Genomic DNA, 21,023 nt, shown 5'->3' with positions numbered 1-21,023 from the left:
CCACAAAAACAATGCCAGATAAAACTGGTAGTTCAAAAAAAGCCATTAATATGATCCTTTTGGCGTAAGATTCCGAATGGGGTTTTATTCTTATTTGGGTTTTTTTTTAGGGCCGTCTAAATATCAAATTTTGTATAAATATTTTTTCAAAATTAATATTTACATATATATCCTCGTAAAACACTTGTTTTTTTATTCTATCTTTTTTATCCTTATTTTTGCATATGTACCCATGCCATCTAATGTCGTTAAAAAATTAACGATTTCAAATTAAAATTAATGACTAAAATATTTTTAATGGTTAAATGTGCAAAAAAAAAAATATTTATAAGACGATGGCGATGGAAGACAAAAAGATAGTTTCAAAAATTTATTTTATTTTTAATTAAAATAAATATGCTTTTTATTAACGGTGTTAGAAGAACTGTTATATTAGAGGCATTCATACAAAACAATATTTTATGAGAGGACAAAAATAAATATAAATTTTAAAAGGGTATTTATGTAAATTTAAATTTTCAGAAGAATATTCATGCAAAAAAATTTTGTTATTTTAGGTAGCCATCTACGGTTACCCAAGTGGGCAGTGGGGACCACAATTAAATTTATCTTAGCTAATAAAATAAATAAGAAATACAAAAATAAAGTTTTTAAAATATGATATTTTTCGAGCAATGATATCATCTCAGGACAAAACAATAAATACAAGTTTAATAGTTATATTGAAATGTCGATTCTAAGATCATGTATAGTCTTCCCTTTACCTTTAATCCTTCTTCTATTTTTAGTTTTTATGCTAAAAATATATAAATATTTAAGTCAAATAAATTATATCATGGCTCTAATGTTTTGATTCCTTCGAATCTAGAAAGTCATGGCTCTAATGTTTTTATCAAAATTCTTAATCACTCGAATATAAGAAGGGCATGATGATTAGGAATTCATTTGGCTGGAGATCGGCGAGGAAGCATTGTAGTAGCATGATCAGAGTAGACCGCTGCGGGAGACTTGGTGGCATGGTGCTTCTCTCTCCTCTCGCCCTCGACCGTCCGGACCCCACTCATTCCCCACCGCACAAAATAGTTATTTCCACCCCTCACCTCGCCTTCCCCTTTATCCCCGTACCAATGTTGCTAGCCCTCAGCGGCCGCTCCATGGGCCACGCTATCCGTTCCCCTGCGCAACGTCACCGGCTCAAATGGGAAGGACGGCAGACATTCGTAGGACTCATACGAATGTCTGTTTAGTTTCATATTGATTATTTGCTAGATAGATTTTGACTACTTATACAGAATTAAGAAACACAAATAATACCTTCTAATTAGTTATTTTGGGCAAGATCCTGAGTTATTACAAACGGTATTAGAGTGGGCCTATAACCTATGTAGACTAGAGAACACTGCAGCACGGTTCTATTGGGGTTGACCATAGGCCAACCATGGTATTTGTGATTAGATTTGAATGAACTTAATCCTTAACCTGACGAAAATGTCAGGACTTAAATAGGGATGAGATTGTGAGGACTCATGTGGGTATGTGTTTAGTCCCACATCGGTTATTCGCCGAATATATCTTGGAGATGCACGATTCCCACTACTTATGCTTGCATGTTTAACTATTAACTATTTTTTTTGCGATATTGAGAAATAACGCTTTATTTAATCCGCATGAAGCAGGGGTTTACATCTTGATTCATTTAACTCTGACTCTTTACTTAAAAGAGGTACTAAAACTAGAATTATTAAAACTATGGATTTTTTTTTGATGCCAATTAAAACTGTAGAAAATTATATACATTAACGTATACGTGTACTTGTATGCTATTTTTGTGATAAGTGGTCTTGAGCTTCACTTACCACCAAGTAAAAGATTTAGCATCTAATAAATGATGATTACCAGGATTACATGTAGCAGTTATACTAACATTCATAGCCTTTTAGTTATTCATGAAAGTTTGAACGGCCCTCCTAACTCGGTCATAAGATTTAATGTGCAAGTCTGCCAGATGAATATTTAGTAACCTAATAACTCAAGCCTTGCTGCCATGCTGATTTGAGCAATAACGAAGGCAATACTTGCCATATCACGTCTCGGATCAAAGATCACCATCATTAACCGTACGATCGCTGGTTTGTACACGTGGCGGGCATCAAAAGGGAATAAGTTCAGCACTTGGAGAGGAAAAGGCGAGGGAGGTTTGGTTACCGGCGATCTGGGAACCCGTGGATTTTACCGGACTACCCGGTCGCAGGTGTCAATGGTATAAAAGCTGGGGCTTAAGGAAAACAGAGGGTGGTTTTTATGGGGTTTGGTGTTCTCTCGGTCAGAGGGAGGGAGGGAAAGAGAGAGAGAGCAGGCGATTAGAAATGGAAGAGAAAAATTAGGCTTCCGAATTAGGCTCCGTCCGAATTAGAGATTTCTTGGTAAAAAAATGAGATCGCGTGCATGAAGCAAATCTTGAATTCCCATCGAGATCGGGGGTGGTTTTCTCGCATTCTGGCGATATCGTCGCTGCCGGGCTTGGCCGGAATTGTTCTATTTCTCGGCGATCTTCCTTCGGACGAGAATCTTGAGGAATTTTATGCGGTTTTCTGACCGAATCTTTCTTGCGGAGGTGAGGAGCGGATCGGATTCCATGCTGTTTCTTACCCGTATTCTTCGGATAGACGGTCTTGAGAGCTAATTTCCAATTATTTTTTCTCCGATCCTCGAAAAATTCGTGATTCCTTTTCCGTGCTGGTTCTGCTCTCTTCTGGACGTGTCTGTGATGATCTATTTGAAAAAGAAAACTTTCTCTTGAATTCTGTTTTTTTTTCAAAGGAAAAACGGCCACAGGACAATCAAGATCCTATCTTTTTTATGGATTTCATGTTTTTTTTATTGAATTCTCCATCAATTGAATTCCTTGTCTCGCGGTTCCTGATGCTGTTACCGTTTTCCTTTTCCTCTTGTACTTGATCTCGTTTGATCCTTTGTAAACATTTTTTTTTGAAAAGGGGGACGATATAAGCTTTATTTTGCTTTAGATGGAAGGAAAGAGGTTTTTCTGTTATTATAACTTTGCAGGAATTATTTACAAAATGCCATAGATTCTTTAATCTGGTATGACTTTCTTTAGAAATGAGCGGATCTAAGGATCATCAGAGGCGCTTAAAGGTAACATCTTTGATCTGTTTCCGCTTTAAATTTATGATCTTTTTTTTAATATCTCATGGTTTTGTGTTTTAATACGGTGCTTCATAATTCTGATTCCATTAATTACACTTACATTCCCTTTATGAAGCTTCTAACGCTTTTCTTGGATTTCTTTCCTTAATTGGATCTCCTGATGTTCATTAAATCTATCACTCCTTCATATAGCTTTTAGATTCGTTAGCAGTTTGTTGGGATTTGGACAATATAATAGAAATTGATTGACTGTTAAATATCCTGCTATAATGGAAGCTGAAGCATATATCCTTTTTCTGATCGATTACTGTAGCAGGGGTTAAACATTTTGATTAGTTTTTCTTTTAGAAGCTGCGATACTTTGTCGGTTCAATCTTAGGGTTTTTTGTTGAAATGTCTTTCGTGTGATGTATGACACCATATGAACCGCTATCCATCTGTTAGTTTTGTGGACAATGAAGTTTTGGTAGGCTTCTGGGAGAAGGGCGTTTAGTGTTGGGATTTTACAATCAGTAACTTTATTTTTGATTCATACCTAGTCATAGGTCTTCATGGTTGGTTCAAGTACCTTGATATATATATATATATATATATATTGCCCATTGAAGCATCTCTTTGTCAGCAAATTTAATATCTGCTCTGTTTGCAGGTTGTTTCTTTCGTTCCAGCACCATGGTATGTATTTCATATACTCGTTGGATTAATGGAGCAACTGAACCTGCATACGGTATGCGTCTCCATTTTTGCATCTGAAGAAAGGTCGTGGAATCAGTGATGTTTTCCTTGCTGCTCGATGATCTTCTTGAAGTCATGAGTCTCTGAGACATGGTGTTTAAGAAGAGGTTGGAATACAGTTTCAATGGCTACCACGTTCCTGCAATGCCTCAAATTCCAAAATCTGCCAAGGTATTTGTTTTCTATCACAAGCCATTTACTTGGATTTTCCCCCCTTTTCCAAATGGGTTTCGGTGAACTCTTTCTAATCTCTTATAGTTGAGTTACAGAGAAAGCGTTCAGTTAGAAGGAAGGTGGTGGATGGCCAAATGTGTGCATTTGACTTGCTCGCAGCTGTAGCAGGGAAGATACTAGAGAGAGAAAATTCTTCGACCCTGCATAGCATACTCGGAAATTCTAACCAGAATGTTAAACAGGGGCAACTGGAGGAAGAGAAACAACTGGATGAAAAGAAGCTATGCCAAGATGAAGCTTTTGATCAAGTAAGATGTAAGGAAATTTCATCTGCTCCTGAACTTCCCATCCAGAGGCAGATTGCCCACACTTTGAAGGAACATTCGCAAATTTCAAAAGCAACAGCTTCAGGATCTACTTTTGTTGTTGTAAAATCTGATGTATTGAACCAGGATATTTATACTGGGGATTTTGCAGCTAATGGCAGCAAGGAAGCACTTGGATATTCTCTTGGCACAACTGCCAAGAATTGTTGCACTGAAAGTTACTCTCCTGGTTCTGCAGAGTCATGTGAAGCTGAATTCATGGATGGGATCAAGACACGGTTCGTATCTGAGCAGCATGAAGCTGAAGCTGCAGTGGTTAAAAACATCCAGCACTCCTGGAGTTCGGACAATCCAGTGGAGCTGGATGCTAAACCCCCTGCTTTGGCTAGCTCAGACAGCAGCATTGAGGTGCCTCTGCATGGGCATCACATTCCTCGTATTAGCTCCTTTCTCATTTGTCGGGATGATACAGAACTAATTGTAGATAGAGATGATGACGAAAACTCTTCCGGGTGCACTCATCCTCGCACCATAACTTCTAAGGCCTTGAAGCCTCAATATCATAAAATAAGAAAGCTGTTTTCTAAAACTGGTATGCTGATTATCTCCATGACTTTTTTCTGCCTGTCAGAAGATGACCTCAATACTGTTACTTCTGTCCTATTTTTGGTAAATAATGTTTGTATGTTGGCAAACCTCATAAACTAGATTTTTTTTTTTAATAATCAGATTTAGATATGAAGCCTGCTTTTCACAGTCTGAAATTTTGTTACACACGGCGAAGGACACAGAGGTATTCATTTAAGAGGAAAAAGGTGTTTGAGCACCGCTCAATGTCACTATCTGATGGGGGAACTAGTAGCAAAGGCTTGTGTAACTCATCTGAAAAAGAAATAAATTACAAAACAAATAATTTACATGCTGCTCTGCATGGAGGTATCTCCTTATATAAGTTTTATATAGTTTACCATCCCTATCTTCCTTTTTGAATTTTAGGAGATTTAAACAAAATATTTTACCTTTTGCAGGGAATGGCACATCATCTCCTGCTTCCGGTCAAATGTCATCATATAAATCTGAAAATTTCCATGGTATGATAGGTTTTGATGGAAAGATGATGACTTTTTAATATTTGACTTCATTTTTTTGACCCTGTCATTATGGTCTTATGAGAAACAAGTACTTTTCTTTTGCAGTGAAACTCAGTATCAAATCATTCAATGTGCCAGAACTTTTCATAGAGATTTCAGAAACTGCTACTGTTGGTTTGCTTAAGGTATACGATCCTCCTCTTCACTTCAGTTCGTTCCTCCTCTTCACTTCAGTTCGTTCCTGATCTCTGGTGTACTGTGCAAATACCACATTCTATCATGTTTGTTAGATACATGTTATAATTTTCTACTCCATAGGGAATCTGGATTGCTAAATGTTCTTCCAATACATTAAATGTGAATCTTGCCAATGATTTAAGGCAGATCCATAGCCATTGAGGATGATAGTGTTATTTTGATGATTAACAAGCAATTATCTAGAGCTTGCTATAAGTTAAATTGATACTTCATTTATAAGTTCATTACTCTCAGTATATTTGTTTAATTGAAAATATATATATGGTCTTGTTCATTTGGATGGATCTAATCTTGAGAATGCAGCAAAGTGTGAATTGAGTCGACTCATAGGTTGATTGGGTCAACCCCGGGACTTAAAGGAATCATCTGGCACACTCCTGCAAAAACAGCACAAATGAACAGTGAGTTGGGTCGACCCAAGGTAGGCATGAGTCGACCCAACCTCCAAAGAACCTCAAAATGCAAAGGAAAAATGCTCTCTGGATTTACTGAGAGGGTCGACCCACACAGTGGTTGAGTCGACCCAAGCTTGAGTCGACCCAAACCCTGAGAGGGCCGACCCAAAGGCAAGACAGAAAGACAGACAGAAAATGGTTCTCTGAAATTACTGAGAGGGTCGACCCAAGAAGAAGTTGAGTCGACCCAAGTGAACTTTGAGTCGACCCAAACACTGAGAGGGTCGACCCAAATGGAAGACAGAAAGACAGACAGAAAATGGCTCTCTGGAATTACTGAGAGGGTCGACCCAAGAAGAAGTTGAGTCGACCCAAGTGAACTTTGAGTCGACCCAAAGAATGGTTGGGTCGACCCAAGTGAAGGAAGTTTGAAATTCATGTTTCTGTGTTCTCTGAGAGGGTCGACCCAAGGAATGTTTGAGTCGACCCAAGGCCAAGTTGGGTCGACCCAAGGACAGGTTGAGCCGACCCAAACACGGGCTGAACAGTAACGGCTAGTTCTGCAGATGTACTTTTTGTCCTTCCCAAGGCATGTAACGGCTAGTTTTTCAAATCTGACCAATGGGGCTTGTCCAAGGAAGGTTGAAAACTATTTAAAAGGGCACTATTCATCAGAATAAATAACTTTTGAGTGGGAAATCAAAGTATACACAAGAAAACCAAAGAGCCCTAATCTTCTTCATCAAGAGCTTCATTCAAAAATCAAAGAAAGGGATTGAGCAGATTCAAAGAGGCATCAAGAGCTCCTTCCCCCATTGAAGAGTGAAGCTTCCTTGACAAAGAAGAGCCAAGCGACTTCAAAGCGATAATTTCTTTCTAACTCTTCTTCATTGCTCATATTGTTCTATATGCTCATTTAGGAGTTTAAATCTTTTCTTTTCATTTGTTTGAAAACTTTGTAAAGGTTCGTTGGTGAGCCCGCAAAACCAACAAAGGTTTTTGGTAAACCCGAAAAACCAAAGTTGTAAAGGTTCGTTGGTAAGCCCGCAAAACCAACAAGGTTTTTGGTGAACCCGGAAAACCAAAGTTGTATAGGTTCGTTGGTGATCCCGTAAAACCAACAAGGTTTTTGGATTGTGAGCCCGGAAAACAATCCAACTGTAATCCGCGAGATTATAGTGAATTCCCAAGGGTACGCTTGGGGAGTGGACGTAGGTGCTAAGGAGAGCACCGAACCACTATATATTGTTGTGTTTGGATTGTGTTTGTGCTTTCATTCTCTCTTGCTTTACTTTCTATTCTTGCATTAGTTTAACTCACTCTAATAACCTAAGTAAGCATCCATCGCAGTTAACTAAGAAAGTTTTAAAAGCACTAAAGTAAAGAAGAAACCAATTCACCCCCCCTCTTGGCTTGTCACCTTGGGCAACAAGTGGTGTCAGAGCAAGGTGCTCTAATAGTACTCATTGATCTAACAATCAAGAGTTAAAGATCATGACAACCCAAGTGGGATGTGCAATGAGTGAGGGACAATCCACAAATAGACCTCCTCTATTTAATGGCACAAACTACACATATTGGAAAGCCAGAATGAGGATATTCATTCAAGCTTCAGATTATGAACTATGGCAAATCATCACTAGAGGACCTCACACACCCACACTTAACATAGAGGGCACTATCATACCCAAACCAGAAATGGATTGGAATGAAAATGATAGAAGATTAGCACAGTTAAATGCAAAAGCTGTAAATATACTTTACTGCTCTTTAGATGTAAATGAATTTAATAGAATATCCACTTGCACCACCGCCAAAGAAATTTGGGATAGACTTGAGGTCACACATGAAGGGACCAATCAAGTTAAGGAGTCTAAGATAAACATATTAGTACACAAGTATGAACTGTTTAAAATGGAATCTACTGAGTCCATAACTGATATGTTTACTCGTTTTACTGATATTATAAATGGGCTTAAGAGTTTAGGAAAGTCTTATTCTAACTCTGATTTGGTGCGTAAAATTCTCAGGTCTCTACCAAGGAATTGGGAGGCCAAGGTAACCGCTATTCAAGAAGCAAAGGACCTCAACACACTGCAGTTAGAGGAGCTTCTAGGATCACTCATGACCTATGAGTTGACAATGAGGCAAAATTCAGAAGATGAGGTCAAGAGGAGAAAGCCTATTGCCCTAAAGACTACCACCCCTAGACAACAAACTGAATCGGAAGATTCAAATGATGATGAAGATATTGATGAAGAAGGGATGGCAGTGCTTGGGAGAAAATTCAGAAAATTCATGAGAGGTAAGAATAGATTCCATAAAAAGAAGCCCTTCATTAAAGGTAACTCAAGCAAAGAAAAGGGTAAGGACAAAGAAAAGGAGAAAGAAACTCCCATTTGCTATGAGTGTAACAAACCCGGGCATTATAAGATAGATTGCCCAGATTTGAAGTGGATGGCAAGAAAATTGAAAAAGAAGAATTTTATGGCCGATTGGAGTGAGAGTGAGGAATCAAGTTCGGAGGACGAAGATCATCAAGACACGGCCCAAATATGTCATATGGCCAATGACGATGAGGTAGATTCTGAACTTGACTGCGATTTTACTGTTGATGAATTACATGATGCATTTTTAGAACTCATGGAAGAACATAAAAAGGTAATTAATAAAAACAAAGCTCTAAAAGAAGAAAATCAATCTCTCATTAAAGATAAGATAAAACTGTCTCATAACTACGAAACATTAAGTAGGAAACTTGAAAATGAAACCAAGAACTTAATTGCTGAAAATATTAAGTTAAAAGAAGATGCTGAAAAATATAAAACTTTGGTAGATAAATTTACTCTTAGTTCTACCAAATTAAATTTGATTCTTGATAGCCAAAAAGCTGTATATGATAAGGCCGGTTTAGGATATAAAACAAATAGGAAACAAAAATTATTAAAGAATATTTTTGTAAAAGCTAAAAATGAAAATATTACTTGTTATTATTGCAATAAGTTAGGACATAGAGCATATGAATGTAACTTTAGAAAGTCTAGTCAAAACAAATCAAGTAATAATCAAAAGATAAAATTCAAAAAAGTTTGGGTTCCAAAAGGAACATGGAGTACTAACCCTAAAGGACCCAACTTAGTTTGGGTACCTAAAGTTTCTTCTTGATTTTGATTGCAGGTGTGTCTTGCAGCTGACAAAGTTGAAAAACGTTGGTATCTAGATAGCGGGTGTTCAAGACACATGACTGGTGACGAAGATCAATTTGTCACCTTGGAACCAAAGAATGGTGGAGTAGTAACCTATGGAGACAATGGTAAAGGGTATATCATTGGAAAGGGTAAAATTTTCATTGCTCCATCTGTTTTTATAGAAAATGTCTTATTAGTTAAAGGTTTGAAACATAATCTTCTTAGCATAAGTCAGTTTTGTGATAAAGGATTTAAAGTTACATTTGAAGCATCTGTATGTATAATCACAAATCCTAAAGATAATAGTATTGTACTTGTAGGACAAAGGCAAAGGAATATTTATTTAGTAGATCTTCAAGAATTAGGCAAGAAAAATGGTTTATGCTTAATTACTAATGAAGAAAAGAAAAATGAAACTAGTTGGCTTTGGCATCGAAGACTAGGACATGCTAGTATGGAATTAATATCAAAACTAGTTAAGAAGGAGTTAATAAAAGATGTGCCAAAATTGACTTTTGAAAAAGACAAAATATGTGGACCATGTTCATTGGGAAAACAAACTAAGTCATCCTTCAAATCGAAAAATGTAGTCTCAACAACTAGACCATTTGAACTCATACATATGGATTTATTTGAACCTACTAGAACTACAAGTCTAGGAGGGAAGAAGTATGGACTAGTTATTGTAGATGATTTTTCAAGGTACACATGGGTTTTATTTTTGGCACATAAGAATGAAGCATTTTCAGAATTTTTGAAACTATACAATAAAATCATAAATGAAAAGAAACTCACATTGGTAGCAATTCGAAGTGATCATGGCACGGAATTTGAAAATCAACACTTCGAGGAATTCTGCACTAAAAATGGAATATCACATCAATTTTCAGCACCTAGAACGCCTCAACAAAATGGGGTTGTTGAAAGAAAAAATAGGACATTGGCAGAAATGGCACGCACAATGTTGTGCGAGTCAAATCTTCCAAACTACTTTTGGGCTGAAGCTATAAACACTTCTTGCCATATTCTAAATCGAGTCTTAATACGACCTATAACTAAGAAAACTCCTTATGAACTTTGGAACAATAGGAAACCAACTGCAAAATATTTTAAAGTATTTGGATGTAGATGTTTTATCTTAAATAATGGCAAGGAGGACTTAAGTAAATTTGATGCCAAGTCAGATGAAGGTATCTTCTTAGGATACTCCACATCTAGCAAGGCATACAGAGTATTCAACAAAAGAACCTTAGTAGTGGAAGAGTCGGTCAATATTATATTTGATGAGTCTGATAGTGAGTCTGCTAGGAAAGAAAGTATTGTTGATGATGATACAGGAATTATAGACTTTGAAAAGTTGAATATAGATGACGTGCCAAATCAAGATAAGGGAGAAGATTGCCTGCCACCACAACCCAAGACGTGCCAAAAGAATGGAGGTATGCACATGGACATCCCAAAGACTTAATTATTGGTGATCCATCTCAAGGGGTAAGAACTCGATCTTCTCTTAGGAATTTAAATGATTATCTTGCTTTTGTTTCACAATTAGAACCTAAAACTTATGAAGAAGCTGAAAAAGATACTAACTGGATAAATGCCATGCAAGAGGAATTAAATCAATTTAAAAGAAGTAATGTATGGACATTAACTGAAAGACCAAAGCATAATTCAGTAATTGGAACAAAATGGGTATTTAGAAATAAATTAGATGAAAATGGAGTAGTTATAAGAAATAAGGCTAGACTTGTAGCTAAAGGATACAATCAGGAAGAAGGAATAGATTATGATGAGACGTTTGCTCCTGTAGCTAGATTAGAAGCTATAAGATTACTTCTAGCATTTGCATGCTTTATGGACTTTAAATTATATCAAATGGATGTGAAGAGTGCATTTTTAAATGGTATTATTGAAGAGGAAGTATATGTAGAACAACCTCCAGGATTTGAAAATCATGAATTACCAAATCATGTGTTTAAATTGCATAAGGCATTATATGGATTAAAGCAAGCACCTAGGGCTTGGTATGATAGACTAAGTAAGTTTCTCATTGATAATGACTTTTGTAGAGGAAATGTAGATAAAACTCTATTTCTCAAAAGAAAGGACAAAAATCTACTAGTGGTACAAATATATGTAGATGACATAATCTTTGGTGCCACTAACGATACTCTATGCAAAGAATTTGCTGATTTAATGCATGGAGAATTTGAGATGAGTTTGATGGGAGAATTAAGCTTCTTTTTAGGATTACAAATCAAACAAACCAAAGAAGGTATTTTCATTCATCAAACTAAGTATACAAGGGAAATACTGAAGAAGTTTGGTAATGAAAATCATAAGGGAATTGGCACTCCAATGAATCCCACTAATAAGCTAGACAAGGATGAAAAAGGGAAAAGTGTAGATATTAAGCTCTATAGAGGACTAATTGGATCCTTGCTCTATCTTACGGCTAGTAGACCCGACATTGTATTTAGTGTAGGGATATGTGCTAGATATCAATCGGATCCTAAGGAGTCACATTTAAGTGCAGTTAAGAGGATCCTTAGATATTTAAGAGGAACCACCACCATTGGATTATGGTACTCGAGAGACTCATGTCTAGATTTGCTCGCATACTCAGATGCAGATTTTGCCGGATGCAAATTAGATAGAAAGAGCACAAGTGGCACATGCCAATTCTTAGGAAACAATTTAGTATCATGGTTTAGTAAAAAGCAGAATTCAGTAGCACTATCCACAGCCGAAGCTGAATACATAGCTGCTGGTAGCTGTTGTGCTCAAGTATTATGGCTCAAGCAACAACTAGAGGACTATGGTGTTAAACTAGAAAATATTCCTATTAAGTGTGACAATACGAGTGCTATCAATCTCACTAAAAATCCAGTTCAGCACTCTAAGGCCAAACACATAGAAATAAGGTACCATTTCATTAGGGATCATGTGCAAAATGGAAATGTATGCATTGAGCATATATGCACGGAAAAACAATTGGCCGATATATTCACAAAACCACTGAGTGAAGATAGATTCTGTATGCTCAGAAGGGAATTAGGTATATGTGATCCTTTTATTGAATGAATATGAAAGGAAGTTAGTAGTCTCATGATACATTCTTCTAACTTCAAAAATCCCATGAAACATGAGTCAAATTTGTTGTCTATAAATTTCTCACTCATGTATCAATGTCCCATAAGGAGCTTATAAGGATTAAAAGCGAGGAAAACTTTTTAGAAGCAAAAAGGGAGAGAAAACCAAGTTCTGCACTTGGGTCGACCCAACCCAGAACAAGGGTCGACCCAACGTTGAGTCGACCCAAGAAAATTCTTGAGTCGACCCAACGTCGGGACCCCACTGTTAAAAGGGGGCCCGAGAGCTCATCTAGGGCACTGTTTGCCCTTTGTCTTCTTCCGAAAATCCTTGTCCCCACTCTCCAATCTCCACTAGACTCCTCCAAACAGTAGATTTCTTTAAGATCTTGGAGAAATGGGTCCCAAACGAGCCGTAGCCAAAAGATCCGGAAGAGTGAGCCGAGTCCAACAAGAGGAAAGGCGCCCTACCGAGCCTTCTCCCGTGTCTCCACCGCGTGAGGCACGTGCGGAGGTCCCTCCTCCTCCTTCCCCCTCAGTGCTCCTTGCAAGATTTGCGGGGAGGCCGGTTACTACCGGAAGAAGGATCCATTCGGAGTTTTTCAACCAAGAAGGATTTCGAATTTGGGAATGGATCCAAAGACAAGGATGGGAGTATCTTTGCTCCCTTGATGTGGTGATATACCCCGGGTTAGTCCAAGAATTCTACGCCTTCCTCAAGACTGGTATGGGAGGGCTTGTTTCAGATGTTAGAGGGGTTCGGATCCGTGTATCCGAGGAGAGCTTGAGTGAGCTTCTACACCTACCTTGCTCGGGAGCTATTCCGGAAAGATCAGATAACAAAATGAGAGCTCTTCAGCTGATCATGGAAAATGAGAACTTCGATTTCTCTCAGAAGGTAATAGCTAGTTCTCTTTCCGCCGAGATGAGGTTGTTGCTTAATATGATAAATAGAATTTTATTTCCGAAGACCGGGAGATTCGATCTCATCTCAGAACGAGATCTTGCAGTTATGGAGTGCATGATTAGGGGGATTCCCCTAAATCTTCCGGCCATGATATTGAGGCAAATGAGAAAGGTAATAAGCAGCAACAGGGTATCATTGCCTTATGGCATGATACTTACATTGATCTTCCGTCAGCACGGGTTACCTCTCGAGGAGGAAGCATTCAAGAATCTGCAACCCACAGACACGTACACTGCACGGTCACTCATACGCATGGGTTATGAGAAAGTGAACGGGCAGTGGATACATACTGGTGCAGGCATTCAGGGTGAAGCACCAGAGGGAGAGGTACCAGAGGGTGAGGATGAGGAGCCTATGGATCATCCTACTGCACCCTCAGAGGCTGGACCATCGTCATCTGCTCCTCCGACAGATACGGATGACTTCTGGAGCAGGATGACAGAGCTCATGTCAGCTCAGGCGAGGACTATTACTGACGGGCTCACGAGCCGATTAGACGCCCGGTTGGATGTCATGTCTGCTGATATCAGTGATCTGAGGCAGCAGATTGGAGCACTCCGGAGAGAGAGGGAGACACATGGACCATCTGTGCCACAGGCTGCTGAGTCAGAGATATCGGCACAGAGTCATCCAGCTCGACGTGCTCCACGCCAGACTCAGTCTCACCAGGCTCGACCTCCCCTCGCCACGTATGCTAGGAGGATGAGGACTAGATCCCAGCCATTAGATTCCCCCTAGGCTGATCTTAGTATCTATGTTTAGAGCCTAGGCTAGAAATCTAGTTCTCATATGTATCTTGCTTTTTCTCATATGTATCTTGCTTTTGCCTTATATCTTTAAATCTTGATTGAGGAACATTGTACTTATCTTTATTTTGGGCATTATTGTATGAAAATGTTCCTATTTTGATCAATGAAGTCTGAAGTTTGTTCTTTATTGCATCTTTTCCCATATATATGTTTTTTGATGATAACAAAAAGGGGGAGAAGAGAAGGAAAGAGTATATAAAGGAAACGAGAAGAAAAGAGTATATAAAGGGGGAGAAGAAAAGATAGAGTATTCACTTCGAGAAAAGAAAGAGTATTGATTTTGGGAGAAGCAAAGATAGTGTTTAAAAAAAAAAAATATTAATTTTGTGAGAAAGAGTGAGTAAAGAAGTTATGAAAAGAAAAGAGAAATAAATGGGCAAACAAATTGAAAATCATATAAGAAAGCTTATATATCTAAGGGGGAGCAATTTGTAACAATGAAAACCATCAAATCAAAAATTTCTATCATAATTCAGAATTTGGCACATATAAATTCAAAATTTGGCACGCTCCTCTCTCACCCCGATACATAAGCTGAAACTCATATTTTATCTCAAATTTTTGAAGTTTCATTGCTAATGAATTATAAATGAAAGGGGGAGCCATTCAAAAAGTCAAATTGGCAAATTTTGAATAATATAGGGGGAGATTTCACTTATATATATGACAAGCTGAAATTCAGAAATTCAATCCCTTTTATAAACTGATTTTAAAGACAAGTATCAATAGGCTTATACTCTTTATTTTGTAATCATCAAAAAGGGGGAGATTGAGGATGATAGTGTTATTTTGATGATTAACAAGCAATTATCTAGAGCTTGCTATAAGTTAAATTGATACTTCATTTATAAGTTCATTACTCTCAGTATATTTGTTTAATTGAAAATATATATATGGTCTTGTTCATTTGGATGGATCTAATCTTGAGAATGCAGCAAAGTGTGAATTGAGTCGACCCATAGGTTGATTGGGTCAACCCCGGGACTTAAAGGAATCATCTGGCACACTCCTGCAAAAACAGCACAAATGAACAGTGAGTTGGGTCGACCCAAGGTAGGCATGAGTCGACCCAACCTCCAAAGAACCTCAAAATGCAAAGGAAAAATGCTCTCTGGATTTACTGAGAGGGTCGACCCACACAGTGGTTGAGTCGACCCAAGCTTGAGTCGACCCAAACCCTGAGAGGGTCGACCCAAAGGCAAGACAGAAAGACAGACAGAAAATGGTTCTCTGAAATTACTGAGAGGGTCGACCCAAGAAGAAGTTGAGTCGACCCAAGTGAACTTTGAGTCGACCCAAACACTGAGAGGGTCGACCCAAATGGAAGACAGAAAGACAGACAGAAAATGGCTCTCTGGAATTACTGAGAGGGTCGATCCAAGAAGAAGTTGAGTCGACCCAAGTGAACTTTGAGTCGACCCAAAAAATGGTTGGGTCGACCCAAGTGAAGGAAGTTTGAAATTCATGTTTCTGTGTTCTCTGAGAGGGTCGACCCAAGGAATGTTTGAGTCGACCCAAGGCCAAGTTGGGTCGACCCAAGGACAGGTTGAGCCGACCCAAACACGGGCTGAACAGTAACGGCTAGTTCTGCAGATGTACTTTTTGTCCTTTCCAAGGCATGTAACGGCTAGTTTTTCAAATCTGACCAATGGGGCTTGTCCAAGGAAGGTTGAAAACTATTTAAAAGGGCACTATTCATCAGAATAAATAACTTTTGAGTGGGAAAAAAAGTATACACAAGAAAACCAAAGAGCCCTAATCTTCTTCATCAAGAGCTTCATTCAAAAATCAAAGAAAGGGATTGAGCAGATTCAAAGAGGCATCAAGAGCTCCTTCCCCCATTGAAGAGTGAAGCTTCCTTGACAAAGAAGAGCCAAGCGACTTCAAAGCGATAATTTCTTTCTAACTCTTCTTCATTGCTCATATTGTTCTATATGCTCATTTAGGAGTTTAAATCTTTTCTTTTCATTTGTTTGAAAACTTTGTAAAGGTTCGTTGGTGAGCCCGCAAAACCAACAAAGGTTTTTGGTAAACCCGGAAAACCAAAGTTGTAAAGGTTCGTTGGTAAGCCCGCAAAACCAACAAGGTTTTTGGTGAACCCGGAAAACCAAAGTTGTATAGGTTCGTTGGTGATCCCGTAAAACCAACAAGGTTTTTGGATTGTGAGCCCGGAAAACAATCCAACTGTAATCCGCGAGATTATAGTGAATTTCCAAGGGTACGCTTGGGGAGTGGACGTAGGTGCTAAGGAGAGCACCGAACCACTATATATTGTTGTGTTTGGATTGTGTTTGTGCTTTCATTCTCTCTTGCTTTACTTTCTATTCTTGCATTAGTTTAACTCACTCTAATAACCTAAGTAAGCATCCATCGCAGTTAACTAAGAAAGTTTTAAAAGCACTAAAGTAAAGAAGAAACCAATTCACCCCCCCCCTCTTGGCTTGTCACCTTGGGCAACAGCCATAAATAATATGTTTTAGAAGGTTTACTTTGTAGGCCGATGATGTAATATTTACAACCTGGCTTGTGAATCATGCATTAGTCAGTTTACTTCTCTATCTATTTTTAATATTTGTTATATTAATCATTTCTCAAAGGAAAAAGAAAAAGAAGTTATATTGGTCTAATTATTGGTCGGATGGATCTTTTTCTTCTGATCTTTATCTTGGTTTTCTTGATTCGTTTTTATTTTATGATTTTGCACCTTCCTAGGCTTCGATTGTCTTTATATACTTTCAGTGGCTAGGAAAATGGCCTTTGTGAATTTAGATGTAAATCTCCCTCGTATGTTTTATGTTGTAGAGGACAATCATGGAAGCCGCGACAGCTATTCTTGGAGGTGGATTGCGTGTGGGAGTTCTACTCCAAGGAAAGAAGGTTAGAGATGATAATAAAACCCTACTCCAAGCTGGAATATCTAATGTTGATAAGCTGGACAATTTGGGCTTTATGCTGGAGCCCAAGTCTGCAGGAGCTTCATCACCGGTCACAAGCCCTGAATATCCACATACCCATTGTCCCTGTGATGCGATTGAACCATTAGCCAGGTAATGTCATTGTGCAACTTTGTTTACACAGTTAACTACAACAACTGTCTTATTTCTTGATCTAACAACACTGGTGTCAATTCTCCTTCATTTCATGTCTATATTTCATAAAAATTCACTGCAGTTCACTGAATGCTATGGCGACTGTTTTACCAACTCAGCAATGTATTTTTAATAGGTTTATCTAATTTCCTATTTTGGAAGTTTAATGACGACGATCTGTTCCTGTCCTCATCTGACAGCTTTCTGATATGGAAAAAGAAAGAAAAAATATTTAGCCGCATTAGATGTGATATTCATATTCGTTACTGATATAAGTTATCTTATAAATTATATAGGCTCCCATTTGTCCTGTGGGGCTGTTGAATTGCATTTAATTCCTGTAGCATTTGAAATGTTTGTTCATGAAATTAATTTTGTGACCCCTTGTTTAGAAATTTTCTTTTATGTTTAAGGCATCCAGCTGCTTCTCCTGCACCAGTTACAGAGATATTTAATGCCAGTCCGGAGCCTCCGGTGACCTCTGCACTGCATTTTCCTGAGAGTGATCATGATTCAGTTCACTCTCCTGTTGATACTAAATTAGTAAATAAACCAGCAGCGGCAGCAGCAACATCAAACTCACGAGCTCTAGTTCCTGTCCCAGCCATGAGCATTGATGCCGTGTCCATGGTTCCATTGCATAAACCAAGGCGGTCTGAGTTTGTTCAACGTAGAATTAGGAGGCCATTCTCTGTCTCTGAAGTCGAAGCGCTGGTTGAGGCAGTTGAAAAGCTTGGAACTGGAAGGTCTGCGTTAAAAACTCCCCCCCCCCCCCCCCCCAAAAAAAAAAGGGATCTTTGATGGGTCTTATTTTGGTCTCTTGTTACTTATTTCAGGTGGAGAGATGTCAAACTTCAAGCTTTTGACAATGCTAAGCATCGGACCTATGTAGATATGAAGGTATGAGATCTCCTTGCATCGTGTACTTCTGCATTCCTTCAAAGCTTCAGAGTTAATCTCCATCACCTAATTGGCAGATTTTCCCTCATTTATAATAATTCTTTTTTGGATGAAGAGAGGCAAAGCCACCCAACCTTTATTAGAAAAGTGGAGTTTACAGAAACTATTTATAAAAGATTTGCAAGAAAGAAAAACACAAGAAAGCAATAAAATTCTTTTACAAAAGGCAGTGGTCTATAAGTAGACCTGTTAAACTATTGAACAATGTGAACAATCTTATAAGTGATTTGAAGGATCTCTATATCTTCAATGTGCAACTATATAAACTCTGTATCTTAATATGAGTCAGCCATTTTCAAAAAATATTGATCAACGTTTTTCAATGTGCAATGCCAATGCTGCGAGGTTATTCTCAAGTTTGAGATGAGGATGAAGTAGCTTCTCTAAATACAAATACTTCGAGCTAAAAAATATTGATAAGATTTTCTACAAACATAATAGATAGAACTTGATTTCTTTAATAAATTCGAGTATTTTGCTCCTTCCATATTTCCGAATAGATAGCAGCAATCAACTGATCTGCAACTTTTTTTCATTAGTTGTTGGAATTTTTTGTTTCTCCATTTGGTCCACAGATCACTAATGCTGGTAGGTCATCCTCTCAAATTTTGCTGCACTTTAATTGTTGTCCATAAACTACGGGCAAATGAGCACCTAATTAGTAGATGAAAGATCGTTTCAGTTCTTCTTCCCCACAGTACACATCCATCACTAACCCGCCATCCTTTCTTAGCAAGAATCTCTCTTGTATGCAGTCGATTTCTGAGCACAAGCCGCCTTCCACAGCGAAGGCCACCATTATTAAGAAATTTGTAGAAAGAGTTCATTGTAAAATAACCTCTTTGCGAGAGTTTCCATAGGAGGGCATCACCAATTCGAGACGGTCTTGCATGAGAAAGAGCTTCTTTGAGAGTATATAGTTGATTCATCTGTTGTTTTGTAAGGAGTACTTTTACTTTAACTTTCCAAGAGAGTGTTCTCCATGACCACTGTGAGGCAACCATGCAGTCTTACCTTGCTGCATTAGCATAGAGCTCAATAAACAAAGAGGAGAGCTTCAAGGGCCCTAGCAAGCTATCGTTCCAAAAGCGGATGTTCGTGCCATTTTCCAATTTAAACAACAAATAGCTCCAAAAGGCTTCCCGTTGTTTGCTGATGTCTTTCCAAATTGGGGATAGGCTTCTTAGGCCTTTTCTAATCCTCATCCTAAATTTCTTCTTCCGATAGTAAGCTCTTTGAAGAAGCTTCCACCAAGGAAAATCACTTCTTTGCAAAAACTTCCAAGCCTATTTTGCAAGAAATGCTAGGTTCATTTGCTCAATATTTTTTATCCCCAGCCCTCCTTATTCCTTGGAGACCTACACACCTAATCCCAATTCACCAAGCAATGGAAGTCACTAACTTTGTCCACTCCTTTCCAAAGAAATACACGACGCATCTGATCAATCCTATTAAGGACCCATTTTGGCAATGTAAACACCGACATATACTAAGAAGGGAGAGCTAACATCACGCTATTTAATAATTCTTAATGCTTAAAGTGCATCTTTAAAACTTTGCTTGAAAACTCGTTTTCTTGGACTTATTTTCCTAGCCATGAACCTCAGGCACTAGTTTTCCATAGTAAGCAGCTCTTGTGCCAGATGCGGATATTTACTGAAATTAGTTTATTTCTTCGTAGCTTTAAGTTGGTTAGTGTTTCTTAGGGAAAGCCCTAAATATGCTAGTGTGAGTTATGTTACCCAAACAAAGGTGATCTGCTTTTCCTCTTTTACATAAAAGGGTCAGATGTATGTCTTACTTGGAATAACAGGGTATCGAGGCATTTGTAACCATGGACTCTTGCTGAATCCTTACAGTGTTTAATTTGCTTAAATTTTCTCGAAGGAATTCCTTGTCAGGGTATCATTATGGCCAAAGAAATTCCTTTTGGAATGGATCTTCTTGTTTTGTTATAGTAATGTTTGCCTATAAGAAGTTATGTGTCATGCCTTTGTCGTAAAAATCATTGTAAGGGGGTTTAATGAATGCAGGATAAATGGAAGACGTTGGTGCACACTGCAAAAATATCTCCTCGTCAAAGGAGAGGGGAACCAGTACCTCAAGAGCTTCTGGACCGGGTTCTTGCTGCACATGGCTATTGGTCCCAGCGGCAAGCCAAGCTCCAGGTCAAACCCCCTCTAGCTGACGCCTGCATGCTAGTCTAGATCTCTTCTTTCCATCAACAAAGATGGGGGAGCCAAAAGACAATCGTTTCTTGTAAATAGATGATAAATGAAAGGGGAAAGGTAACAGTAAGACAATTCAGGAGTTTTTGTAATATTCTCTCTCACCCACACCATCATTCCTAAGCCAGTGATTCATCTCCTTGTGAATTCTATTATGGAGAGGGCTCATTTGGCGCCTGTACATGACGATGACGATGACGACCCAGGAACAAAGGAAATAAGACTGGTCTTGCCAGCAATGTTCATTCTCATGCTGTTGACCCCCCTTTCGAGATATCTTCTGATTCCAATTAACATAATTTTCTCTGGTTTGATTCCATTCTTTTAAGAACAGATTGTTATGTTATGTTAGAAGAATAATGGGGGGAATATTAACAAAGGATTAAGATATGTTTTTCAATTTCATATTTGTATATCCATTGATCATTGTTTCTGAGGGTATTCTTTGTATCCCCTTGGGTTTTGCTACCTTTGATCTTTGATAGGCTTTTCTGTATTATTCTGTAATTTATTCATCTATCATTACATTGGATGTGGTTTCAG

General features: G+C 38.3%; 1 protein-coding gene across 3 annotated transcripts; it reads left to right on the top strand.

Annotated features, from left to right (window-relative positions):
- The first annotated feature begins 2,292 nt into the window (after positions 1-2,292).
- LOC103704166 (telomere repeat-binding protein 1) lies at positions 2,293-21,010 on the top strand. Of its 3 annotated transcripts, XM_039125047.1 has the most exons (11): positions 2,293-3,156; positions 3,818-4,074; positions 4,173-4,392; positions 4,555-4,995; positions 5,133-5,339; positions 5,432-5,494; positions 5,600-5,679; positions 17,006-17,250; positions 17,706-18,038; positions 18,129-18,192; positions 20,286-21,010. In XM_039125047.1, exons 2-11 carry the CDS (start codon positions 3,994-3,996, stop codon positions 20,457-20,459), a joined length of 1,908 nt encoding a protein of 635 aa, XP_038980975.1. In that variant the 5' UTR covers positions 2,293-3,156; positions 3,818-3,993; the 3' UTR covers positions 20,460-21,010. The 3 variants fall into 3 exon arrangements, with proteins under 3 accessions (XP_038980975.1, XP_038980974.1, XP_038980973.1); XM_039125046.1 differs by having other exon boundaries at positions 2,293-2,614; positions 4,173-4,995; XM_039125045.1 differs by having other exon boundaries at positions 4,173-4,995.
- The last annotated feature ends 13 nt before the right edge of the window (positions 21,011-21,023 follow it).

The sequence above is a fragment of the Phoenix dactylifera genome, chromosome 3 (assembly GCF_009389715.1).
Source record: "Phoenix dactylifera cultivar Barhee BC4 chromosome 3, palm_55x_up_171113_PBpolish2nd_filt_p, whole genome shotgun sequence".
Taxonomy (NCBI): Eukaryota; Viridiplantae; Streptophyta; class Magnoliopsida; order Arecales; family Arecaceae; genus Phoenix; species Phoenix dactylifera.
This window is presented reverse-complemented; position numbering and strand designations above follow the sequence as displayed.

Bases quoted from the DNA above. Each gene is read 5' to 3' on its own strand.
- LOC103704166 (XM_039125046.1), top strand. From the start codon at position 3,994: ATGGTGTTTAAGAAGAGGTTGGAATACAGTTTCAATGGCTACCACGTT. The intron at 4,996-5,132 runs GTATGCTGATTA...TTTAATAATCAG, and splicing joins AAAGCTGTTTTCTAAAACTG to ATTTAGATATGAAGCCTGCT. The intron at 5,680-17,005 runs GTATACGATCCT...TTTATGTTGTAG, and splicing joins CTACTGTTGGTTTGCTTAAG to AGGACAATCATGGAAGCCGC.